The 12,470-nt window shown below is 44.6% G+C and overlaps 1 protein-coding gene across 2 annotated transcripts in view; it reads left to right on the top strand.

Moving 5' to 3' along the window:
• Prkcb (protein kinase C beta) overlaps positions 1 to 12,470 on the top strand; it is a 341,534-nt gene that overhangs the window by 130,493 nt on the left and 198,571 nt on the right. For both annotated transcript variants that reach the window (XR_005975798.1, XM_041667187.1), the window contains exon 3: positions 4,957 to 5,039. Coding sequence is in view for 1 of the 2 variants with exons in the window: in XM_041667187.1 (XP_041523121.1) it covers positions 4,957 to 5,039 (83 nt within the window). In the remaining variant the exon portion in view is untranslated. The remainder of the gene's footprint in view (positions 1 to 4,956; positions 5,040 to 12,470) is intronic.

Here is a 12,470-nt window from a genome sequence, read left to right as displayed (position 1 = left end):
GAAATATGGGAGTAAATTACATGGATTGTCTATTCAAGCAGCTTTGGGAGCTGTACATAATAGGAGCTGGTATTTGGTGGTTATTTGAGGAGGTATCGATGGCCCAGTTCTGAGGGTGGCTAACACCACCACGATATGGGAACTGCTTACCTCACTGTCATCTTTCAGAGGGGAAACAGAAGCACTAGGAAACCAGATAATGTACGCATACACTCTAGTTCCATATTGTTGATGCATACCTCGAACCCGGTCACAGGAGTACAGAATTCCTGCAGATGCTCACCCTGAACTCAGCCACGGGGGTCCAGAATTTCTGCAGATGCACACCCTGAACCACCCAGCCATGGGGGTCCAGAATTCCTTTGCCTAACTAGCAAGTAGTACAGTCACCAGGGAAAGCAGAGGCAGTACTCGTGGATGATCAGACCTATGTCCTTCTTTCTGACGGCAGGACACTAACAGAAAATGCTCAGCCTAGTGGCACAGGCCTGTAACCCCAGCCACTTGGGAACTCAAGGCAGGAAGGCCCTGACCAGGTGACTCAGTGAAAACCTGTCTCAAAATAAAAAAGGGGTTAGGGAGACGGTTGAGTTGGTTAACGGTTGCTGCATCAGCCCGAGGACTTGAGTTCAGATCCCTGCACCCATGTGAAAGCCAGGCATAGCGACCCACATGTGTAACCCCAGCACCCGGGCTGTAGTGACAGGTGGGTCCCTGGAGCATGGTGGCCTCTAGCCTAGCAGAATCAGTGAGCTAGCAGGTTCAGGGAGAAAGTCTGTCTTAAAAATTACTAAATAACTAAGTAACTAAGAACTAACTAACTAAGGTGGAGAGCAAGAGGAAGATATTCAACACACAGGCAATTTCTAATGAAAACACAAACCAAAAGTCATTCTGAGGAGTCATGAAAAGCAACTTTGGTGATTGTGAGGAATGCTGGGAGGGAGGGAGGGAGGGAGGGAAGGAGGGAGAGGTGGTACTGGCTGGAAAGGATAGCTATCAGCGCTTTATTTCCTGGTGTTCTGAAAGTTCTAGATGCAGAAATATGATAAGGAGGGGGAAGGGGCATATATGTGAGAAAGGAGAAAAGTAATACGATTTTCTAGCTAGGATTCTGAAGGCAACTAAAAACCCCAATCAATGATTATGAATTTTAGAAAGGCTGCAAAATCTGCACACTGGGATTGCATTACTCTCCTACATGGAAACAGCAAACAGTTGGAAAACACAAGGAAAAATGCATATGGAAACAGGGATCCCTCAGATGGTCCACTGTAAGATGATGCACATGGAAACAGGGATCCCTCAGATGGTCCACTGTAAGATACACATGGAAACAGGGATCCCTCAGATGGTCCACTGTAAGATGCACATGGAAACAGGGATCCCTCAGATGGTCCACTGTAAGAACTGCATAGGGACGCAGATGGAGAAAATTAAAGGCTCCCTGGGAGATGAGAAATAAGATTTTATTTTATTTTTTTTAAAAGCAAGGAAGCAATCAATTCCCGGAGGAGTGACTTGCTCTTGTAAAAGTGTCAATTATCTTGAATTTTAATTTTGAAAACGTAAGGTCAGCTCAATGAAAGTCCCAATTATTTTGTTTTATTTTCTTTTTGGAGGACAGGGATTTAACTTGTTGTGGTTCCAATACAGTTCCCATTGGTATTTTAAAAACCTTGAGAAGCTGCTTCTGAAGTTCACTGGGAAGAAGAAACCCACAGCAACAGCTAAGACAACACTGAGAATAATGAGGGAGGAGGCGCGGGGCTGGGGCACAACATGTTGTAACGCTGCTGTAATTACCCCTCCCCCCCTTCACCATACTTCACGGCAGATCGGGACAAAGCTGAAGGCCTGAAAGAAGCTCAGCATATATAATTATTGAACACTTATTAAACCTGGCACTGACAATCCATTGAGAAAGACAGAATTATTCAATCAAGGCTACAGGACAACAGGGTACCTATGGTGGGGTCAGAGTCCCGTTGCTTACTAGATTGCAAAAAAAAAAAATTACAGATGGATTAAAGAGCTTAAAGTAGAAATGGTATCAAATGCAGGTTTGAAAACTTCCTCATGTGTGTGATTTGGGGAATGGAGAGAGTCCCCAATTGATTGTTTGTCCAAGCAAACTCAGAATGCTTTCTTCACACTAGTTTTCCTTACACTGCTTTGAAAGCTGTACATGGTATTTTTGATCTTATTTCCTCCTTAATTGTTCATTTCTGTAATTGTTTGTATTTGCAGTGTTTGGGTCTTACGCATGCTCTGCCATTGAGTGGCACCCCCAATCTTAATTCTTAAGCAAACGTATTGCTATGGTGTGTGTATATGTGTGTGTGTGTGTGTGTGTGTGTGTGTGTGTGTGTGTGCCACAGCATTTGTGTGAAGGTCACAGGAGTCCCTTCTCTCCTACTGCCGGTTGCTGGGAGGAAGCTGAAGCGGTCAGGCCTCTCCAGCAGATGCTTGTATCTGCTGAGCCATCTTTCCAGCATCCCCCTCGTCATTGTTAACACACTTAAATTAGTCTTCTCTGCAGTTCATCCCCATCTTGCACACTCTCCTGGGGAACATAGGCTGCGGCACCCTCCGTGCTGCGGCCCCTCCCATCCTGGGGGTTTTGTGACTTCTCATCTCTGTTGGTTTCTGTCTCTGTCTTCAAGTTTTTATTTTATGGAAGAATCGAGCATGTATAAAAGAAGACAGATTGCCATTAAGTCCTCGTGGGTCTACCAGGCAGGCTTAATGATGAGTCATGATGAGCAAGTTTCTTTCTTTCTCTCTCTTTTTTTTTTTTTCAATCTATCGCCCTCCTGAGCACACCAAATTACTTTGAGTTGAATTACTTTATCCATAAAGCTTTTAAGATGTAGCCCTCAAAGATAAGGATGCTGTTAAAATAACCACCATGCCACTACCGTACCAAAGGTATTTATTCTCTAATATCAATAGGAATAATTGCCTAGTGTCATAAAAACCAAGTGAATAGATCCATTTTTCTAATTGTCTTGGTGGATTTGTAATATTGCTGGTTTATTCAAATTAGGATTCAAATGACATATGCAGAATGCCTTTAGTCAAGATGTTTCTTTTATTTCTTTGGATATAAGTTTCTCCTCTTATTTTTCTCCTTGTGGTTTTTTTTTCTTCCCTTGTTTCTTACTTGCTGGAGACTCCATATTAATTTTTTGTGCAGCTGCCCGTGTTCTCGGGACTTGGAAGAGGGCATAGTAACACCATCTAACACGTTCCTGGCATTTGTATTTTCTGTGAATTTGCAGTAGAACCCTTAAGGCTATCCCTGGACAAATGTTCACGGACAAGTGTCCATCAGTGCACTGTTAGTAGCTACAGATGATGGGCCCACACCATTACATCTCTATGAGTAGCTGGAAATTTCTTGCTTGTTTTGAATATGTGCTTTGCAAAGTCTCTGAGCTGGCCCCTAATGCAGTCCACCCTCCAGGAGCCCAGGAGTCTAGAGGATGTAGACGATTTGAGCAACGACACTGGAAAATGCCCATTTTATAATGTAGATACTCGCTGTCTCTTCCTCAAACCACTGTAGCCCTGAGACAGTGAAGCCGTATCACAGCTGCATCGAGCTCACGTAATTTCAAATGTATGTTTATGTGGTTTTGGTTACAAATTACAATCAGCATGGTGGCCTCATTGCCCTCTCTCTTCCACCTGACAATCCCTCCTTCTCCCCCTCCCCTTTCTTTCACCTTCTGGTTCCTTCTCCTCCTCCTCATCCTTTCTCTTATTTTCTCCCTCCCTTCTTTCTCCTGTCCTCCCTTTCATCTTCCTCCTTCCTCTCCTACTGCCCCCTCTTCCTCTTTATCCCAGAGTTTCCAACACGCTAGGCAGGCTCTCTACTCCGAGCTCCACCCCCAGCCTATAGCCTGTTTCTTTTCCTCCTACACTGACTTGACACTGATCTGGGGAGAGGAGCACGCCTCTGCCATTCTTGCTCACTGTTCCTCCACCCCCTTCCTGTTCTAATCATCACTCCAGGTAGGAGTCTAATGCTTAAAGACGCATGTATCATGGACCTAAATATCAGCCATAACTACTTCATCTGGTACTTGATCTAAAACACAATATCCTATTTCCAAACCAATAAAACACCGGGCACTCTAAGTGATCGTTAAGGAGCTGTAGCTTGGGGTATCTGTTATTCTTTTTGTTTGTTTGCTTTTGTTTTTTTGAGACCGGGTTTCTCTGTGGCTTTGGAGCCTGTCCTGAAACTAGCTCTTGTAGACCAGGCTGGCCTCGAACTCACAGAGATCCGCCTGCCTCTGCCTCCCTAGTGCTGGGATTAAAGGCGTGTGCCATCACTGCCTGGCTTATTCTTAGAACTCTAGTTAAATTAATTTTTCATTTGTATACAAGTGTGTGTGGTGTGTATGTGTGTGTATGTGTGCTCACATGTGTATGAGGGCAGGTGGGGGCAGTAGAGGCGAGTGTGTGCGTGCATGTGTGTGTGTGTGTATGTGTGTATGTGTGCACATGCGCATGCAGAGGCCCAAACTTAACATATGATGTGTTCCTCAGTTGCTCTCTACTTTCTTCATGGGGGCCTCTCTCAGTTTGGAGCTAGTCAGTTCCAGCTAGTCTAGCTAGATAGCTGACAATGGGGATCTCCATCTCTGCTCCTGAGGGCTGCTAGGATTATAGGGAGGCACCTTGCATACCCAATGGGGGTCTGGGGATCAGACACCAGTCTTCACAATTATGCATGCGCCAAGAACTTTACCCACTGAGCTGTTCCCCAAGCCCCCCTACCTAACTTAGACATCTAATGCCTCTGCAGGATGTCATGCCAATGTAACCCAATGGAGGACATGAGGTAGAGCTGGTGTTATTTTGCATGATGTTGTCCTGTGGAGCAACCTAATGGCTTCTTCTTCCCTTTCCCCTGCCCCCCTCCCTTCCCTCTCTCTTTTGCAGTCTGCTGCTTTGTCGTGCACAAGCGTTGCCATGAGTTTGTCACGTTCTCCTGCCCTGGTGCGGACAAGGGCCCAGCCTCTGATGTGAGTACCCATTTGACGCCAACCCTTCCAGGTTTACAGCCGCTTCAGTAGGTTTGCTTTCCGTGGTTAAACGCGGAGAGGGAGTGTTGTTGGGCAGGAAAATGGGTAGGCCCCCACCAGGATCTTGGTTAGTGACTGCCTTGACATTGGGGCCTGGAGCCCTGTGTGCATGGCTTAGGCATTAGTGCTCCCAGAAGAAGGCAACTTTTCAAGACATTTTCTAGTTCTTTGTTGGGAGGTCTTAATGTCAGTACCCATGAATTAGAATATGGGGGGTTGATCCTGCTGTTATTCACCCCAAAGTATTAGCTGGGTGCAGCAGACCACAGGGTAACCCCACACCCAGAAACCCGAGGGTTGTGAGCTGTAAGCCAGCCTGGGCTACTCTGCGGTATCCTGTTTCAAAAAAAAAAAAAGAGCAAAACAAACAAATAAGCAAAGTATGATTATGACTAGCTGGACAGGAGATGCTTGTAGGTAAAGCAGATGAATATTTTTAATTTAATCGCTATATGTTTTAGTATGTACTCAGAAAACATATTTAGTAACAGTTTCATACTTCTGGTATGGATCTAAAAATTCTTACCTAAGAAAAGTTACTTGGGTTAAATAAAGATAAAGTCAGCTTAAAGACAACATTAAGTCACCGACAAGATGAGTCTTATGAGGATAGGGCTGTGATTTGGTGTGAGTTTGTCTCAAGTTGGGGGCACTTATTGGTTTTCTACACAACAGTCTTGCTCAGCCCTAGCTTCCTTCCTTCCTTCTGCCAGAGGCCACTGCTGGAGCTAGATGGTGAAAATGCCTGGTACTTGCTTTCTTAGGCTGTCTGGTCACTGATAAATGAACTTACACAACCTGAGGGGCATAGGAGAGGGCTTCTAGAAAAATCCTTTCTTGTAAGAGAAATGCATACATCCCCATCCCTTCTTTTGCCCTCTTTGGACTTTGTGTATGTGCGTGTGTGTGTGTGTGTGTGTGTGTGTGTGTGTGTGTGTCTGATGCTTAGAGTTGTGGCAGGCTTTGGGGGTTAATGAAAGAGACATCTTGAGCATTGTGCCTCGGAAGGGCTGAAGAAACCTGTTTCATTGACGATGCTAAGAGGTGGGATCCTTCTGTGTCTCCTCACCCTGGATCGGTGAGGTAAGAAGTTTGCTGTTTGCAGTATGCCGCTCATATGCCCTAATTAACAGGGCTTTCCACTGTGCAGTTTCCCACTACCAAGGAGTCAGCTAGCTCTAGGGCTTTGTTTCTGTTTGTTTATCTTGGATTTTCCTAATTTGTCTTTGCTCCCACACCAGTCTCATTTCTCACCTAGAATTGATGGCTGACTGGGCTGGTTATAAGGGTGTACATCTTTCTTCCCAGGATTCGGGAGACAGAGACAGGAGGATCTCTGCAAGTTCCAGGCCAGCCTGACTTATATAATGAGTTCCAGAACAACCAGGGCTATATAGAGAGATCCTATCTTTAAAAACAAAAACAAACAAAAAAACATCAGGTGGTGGTGTATGCCTTTAATCCCAGCACTCAGGAGGCAGAGGCAGGCAAATTTACGTTTGAGGCCAGCCTGGTATGCAGAGTAAATTGCAGGACAGTCATGGTTACATAAAGAAACCTTGTCTCAAAACAAAACACTCCAAACCAAAACCAAAGCAAATAAGAAACAAACAAAACAACCTCAATTTTGAGCTAGGCCATACTGGCAAACGCCTCTAATCCCATTACTTGGCAAAATCTCTGAGTTTGAGACCAGCCTGATCTACAGAGTGAATTCTAGGACAGTCAGGGCTACACAGAGAAACCATGTCTTGAAAAACGAAACAAAATAAGAAAATAATTGGTGGCTGACCTCAGCTTTCCCCAAATAAGGAGGGGCTGCCTTCTCTTCTGCCAGTGGTCAGCCAGTTAGATCTTGCTGCAGTTCAGGAGGGGGGTGTAGTGGGGGTCAGGTGACGGCTGTTGCCATAGCAACAAGAACAGTCCAGTCTAGAGTTTCTGATGGTGACCCATTACCTGGGAAATGTGATCCTTGAGGCTGAAAACTCCAAGGAATGGGAGCCATCCAAAGTTCTTTCGGATCTGAGACAGAACATTAGTTTATATAAAATTATATGAAAGGGAGAATTTTTAGCTTCTGTTATCGAAAAGCCCACGAGAAGATCTGACATGATAAGTCAAGCTGTTTCAGTGAAAGTCCTGGGAGTCGTCGTCGTCGTCTTCTTCTTCTTCTTCTTCTTCTTCTTCTTCTTCTTCTTCTTCTTCCTCTTCCTCTTCCTCTTCCTCTTCCTCTTCCTCTTCCTCTTCTTCTTCTTCTTCTTCTTCTTCTTCATTTCTTGGATCAGCGTTCCTGTGTTTGATTCATATTTAGGAAGTTTTCCTCCTATGAGAATACAATGGTTTCTGTACCTTTCCTCTTGTATCAGCACTGCAACTCCAGCAACTAGATCACTGTGGCCAGAAGCAGGGGCTATGCTGATTAGCAAGCTCTGATCATGTGCTGTGATGGTCTGAACGTTTGGTCTCTCCTCAGATTCATGTTGAAATTCTCACCCCCAAATGATGGTATTAGAGGCAAGACTTTTAGGAAGTGGTCAGGTCAAGAATGGGGAGTCTTCATGAATGAATGGCATCCACGTCTTTAGAAAAAGGACCTGAGAGGTGTCTCATCCCCTCCACCATATGAGGTACACCAAGTGTCTTAGGGTTTCTATTGGTGTGAAGAGAGACTGTGTCCACAGCAACTCTTATCATCATAGTGGGACATGGTGGTGTGCAGGCAGACATGGTGCCGGAGAAGGAGCTGAGTGTCCTACGTCTTGACTTGCAGGTAAGAGAAAGTGAACTGAACACTGGGCAGTATCTTGAGCTTATATGAGACCTCGAAGCCCATCTCTACAGTGACACAGCTCCAACAAGACCACACTTTCTAACAGTGCTGCTGCCTTTGGGGGCCATTTTCTTTCAAACCACCACACCAAGACAATAGCAATGTAAACAGAAAAGGGCTCTCACCACACACTGGGTCTGCCACTCCCTTGAGCTTGGACTTCTTGGCTTCAAAAACCATAGGAAATGGTTTTGTAATTTAAAAGTCACCTGTTTTGGTTTGGTAGCCCAAACAGACTCACACAGGAAGTTTTGTGCCAAAGATGGTTCTAGACAAATAGTAATTCAGGGATGATTTTGCCAAAGTGACTCTGGGATTTCTGGAGTCGAGGCAAGGTTCTCCAGATGTCTGTAAGGATTCTCGAACTCAGCTTCAGTGTTTGCTGTTTCCCTGATGGCCAGGATCCTGGCACCAAGTGGCAATTAGAGTGATGTCATCCCCAATTGCTCCTACTGACCCATCTGCAAACACGTGGGCTCCTTTCTCTAAGACGCTGTCCTCTGATAGCCTCGAAACACTGGCTCTTCTGGGAGAATTTCTTCCACCAGAGAAACACTAATGGCTCTATTTTGGGCTTCTTATGCCTCTGACAGGAGTAATGGAACTTGCTAGATTAAGAATGGGGTTTTTCCTGATGAGGGGAAAGGAAAAGTGTGTCTGTAACCTAAGACTTCTCTTAGGGAACCACCATGACTTGTGGTTAAGGTCTACAGAAAACTCTAGTAACCCAAGACAGACAGATTACATGGCCCAGACCCTTTAGGAATGAAGGTTTAGATCACTGTAGCAGGCAAAGAACCACCATCAGCTGAGGTACTTGCTTGACAGCAGAGGGAGCATAGAATGAGTAGAAGAGAGTTACAAGCAAGCACCACCTATACCCCTGCAGCCAGTTATAGAAATGAAGACTGTAATTATCATGTGTATTTTGTTATGAATTCAGTTTGTGTATGTATGCACCTGTATTAAACAAGTATCTGCTTTCTTTCTGCTCTTAGTCTTTGTCACTTAAGATTAGATGTGCCGACTTCAGGTCAGCACTTAAGTTGCTAATTCTACATATTAGTATTTAAATACAAGGTATCAAGAGGAGTCAGTGCTCAGCGACTTTGCCCCATTCCCAAGAGAAGAGGTTAGTGTATTTGTGGTTAATTCAGATCTAATGGTATCATCAAGTGGACTATGACTTCGTTGTTCTTTATTCGGAAATTAAATATAATTCAAAGATGCAGATACCAAGTTCAGAAAGAATGAACTTACAATGGTTGATTTCTCAAGTATCAGCTTGCCTGAGTTAAGAGATGCCCCAAGAGCTGGTCAAACAATTTCTAGGTGGGTCTTTGAGGGGTTTTTCCTGAAGACCTTAGTGCTCAAGTCAGTAGATGGAGTAAGGCACATTGCCCTCATCTGTATGGTGGGTAGCATTCAGGCTGTTGAAGACCCAGGTAGAAGAAAAAGGCAGACAAAAGGCAAACTAGCTCTCTGTTTGAACTAGGGCATCTATATTTCTTCTGGCCCCTAGTGTCAATGTTCTTAGGTCTGAGGTATTCAGGTTTGGACCAGAATATATACTATGGCTTTTCCTATTCTCTAGCCTTTGTACTTAGCTTTGGTGGAAATGAACTACTGGGCCTCCTAATTCTCCAGTTTGCAGATGGCAGATCATGAGATTTCCCAGCCTCCATCATCATGTGAGCTGATTCACATAACCAGACTTTATATCTGTAGTTACATCTTTCCTCTTGGCTCTGTTTCTTTAACACATGTACCTACTCCCAGAGATGAGAGCTTGTATTCTCATTCCCTGGTTAAAGAGTGGGGGTGGATGGCCTCTTAGAGGAACCCTATAGAATCATATTGTGTGCTGGTTAGAACTATAGACTATAGAACAGACTATAGATTCAGCCCTCTTAGACATAAGCCTGTATAACCTTGGGGTGGTTATTTTAGATCTCTTAAATTGTTCTACTGAAAAATGAGTAAAACGATAGCCCCTACCTTACAGCATTGTTATGAATGTCAAATGCATAATTATCCATGAAAACTCCTAAAACAGTATTTGATACCGGCTTTATATAGATGATGATGATAATGTTGATGATGGCAATGATGATGATGGCAATACTGACGAAGGTGACAGCAGTGACTACTTCAGTGCATGTGGGTGGGTAGCAAGAACAGACCGAGCAAGCCTAGAGAATGGACAGACTTTCTGTGGACCATCTGGCAGTCTTCCCTAGGAGTGTGAAGGCTTTGTAGGCAGCATAAGGAGCAACCCTTCTCTGTATGAATGGGGAAATGCGGCCATTCCTTGCTTTAGGCACAGGGAGAGCAGAGAGTGCTCCCCCAGTCTCCATGCATAGGATTTGGCAGCCTACCTGCAACGACTCTCTCTCTCTCTCTGGATGCTATTCCAAGAAGGTCTGTTGGCAGCAAGAATGATGAATTGGTCCAGACTCCTGAACTGACTTGACTCGGTTCATTGACCTTTTTTTCTGCCTGTGGTTGGAGACATGATTAAAGATCTGGACACACCTGCTTGTCCACCTGGATAGGCTGTCTTTGGCTGCTTCTGGTGCTCTTGCCGATCTAGCCCCCCCCCCCCCCCCCCGCGTGTGACCTTGAAGGACCAAGTATGCAGCAAGCTTATGAATCAGAAATGCATGTTTTTGTCTAGGGAAAAAAATGATCAAGGTCCCATGCCATGTTGTCTGCTCTTCCAAGCACCACCTGAACTGGCATATATTCTGGACATCATGATAGGTTTATATTGGTGTGACATTGCTCTATAGATGGAGTCACACCGTGATATACTAAGTCAACCACCATCCCAATGAATCTAGTTACTGATGCAACCGTTCAATGGCAATGAGACTAACAATATACACAGCACTCACCATTGAAAGGGCTCAAAACATGGTGGAATTTGTAAATGATGTTTGCTCTTCCATAGGCCTCTTTCTCCTTCTTTTCCTAACATTGCAGATTTTTAAAAATTAATTTTAATTTGATTTATTTGTTTGTTTGTTTTTCGAGACAGGGTTTCTCTGTAGCTTTGGAGCCTGTCCTGGAACTAGTTCTTGTAGGCCAAGCTGGCCTCGAACTCACAGAGATTCACCTGCCTCTGCCTCCCGAGTGCAGGGATTAAAGGTGTGTGCCACCAATGCCTTATACAAGATTTATTGTATTGTATTAATTTATTTTTGGCTTTTCAAGACAGGGTTTCTCTGTATAGCTCTGGCTGTCCTAGAACTTGCTCTATAGATCAGGCTGGCCTTGAACTCACAGAGATCCACTTGCCTCTGCCTCCAGAGTGTAGGAATTGGCTTGATCATAGTCTTTCTCCTCCCCAAATTCCTCCCAGAACCTCCCTACCTCCTTACCCACCCAACTTCATATTCTTTCTCTCTCTCAGAAAGGAAAATCAAGACAAACAAACAAACTGAAAACAACAACAAATCAATGAGACAAAAAAAAAATAATGGAACAAAATTTTGTCTCCTTCTCATTCTTGGTCTCATCAGATTGAAAACTGTCCTCTCTCGGGCATTTTAGAGTCGGTTCTTTGGAGCTGCCATAGCATCACTTAGGGACAATGTTAGGTTACAACACACCAGAACAAGAAAGGGAGGAAGTATCTTCGAGGAATGGGACTAGGGCAAGTCAAGTGAGCTGTTTGCCCTGACTGGGATCTTTATCTGTGCTTGCGCATATGTGGTGGATTGGCTGGAGGCTGGATGCTTGGGGATGAGCCCACTCACATGCCTGGCAGGGAAGAGGCTGCTGGTCCAGGTGCCTTGGTTATCCTTCATGCGGCCTCATCCTTCATTCTCTGGTTAGTTTTGGTTTGTTCATATGGTAGTTTCAGGGTTCCATGAACACCAAGAACACTTAAAGCCTGTTTGTTGTGTTTGCTAGTGTCCCACTAAACCAAGGTTGTCTCATGCTCAAATCCAGATTCAAAAAGCAGACGTGACTGTGTCATTAATCTGCGGCATGTCCTCTGTACTCAGGGAGCCACTCTAGGACAGAACTCTGGATGCCATCAGTCTGTAACTTCAGAAGATCTGCAGGCTTCCTCGTGATTCAAAGAGGCATAGATGACTTCACTGAAAGAATGCAACCCACTCATTCCCTGTCCCTGGCTGATTTAGGCCTTGCTGGCTACAACTAAGCCAGGTGGCAGGCCACTGATTATGCTTGTGGTAGCTAAGAGTATGTACTTGGGATTCAGACATATCTGAATTTGGGTCCTGGCTCGACCCAGATTCTCATTATGAAAATTTGGGCATCAGCAATTAGCTCTTTACTTTAAAGGCCTGTGCTGAGACTAAATGGCACAACACACACGAGGTAATTGAAGCTTTTGGAAAAGAAGAACAAAGTCTCGAGGAATATCACAATGAGGTACAGACTTAACAAGCCGCGTTGGCCTAGCACATGAGGCCTTTTAAGTGACTTTCACTTGTATTTTAGCACCTCGTAATAGACAGGGCAGACACAGGACTCTCTGTGATAGTGCCCACATGGAAGTCACAGTG

The sequence above is a fragment of the Microtus oregoni genome, unplaced genomic scaffold (genome assembly GCF_018167655.1).
Source record: "Microtus oregoni isolate MIOR12 unplaced genomic scaffold, Mior012 000016F_ref0000370, whole genome shotgun sequence".
Lineage (NCBI taxonomy): Eukaryota > Metazoa > Chordata > Mammalia > Rodentia > Cricetidae > Microtus > Microtus oregoni.
This window is presented reverse-complemented; position numbering and strand designations above follow the sequence as displayed.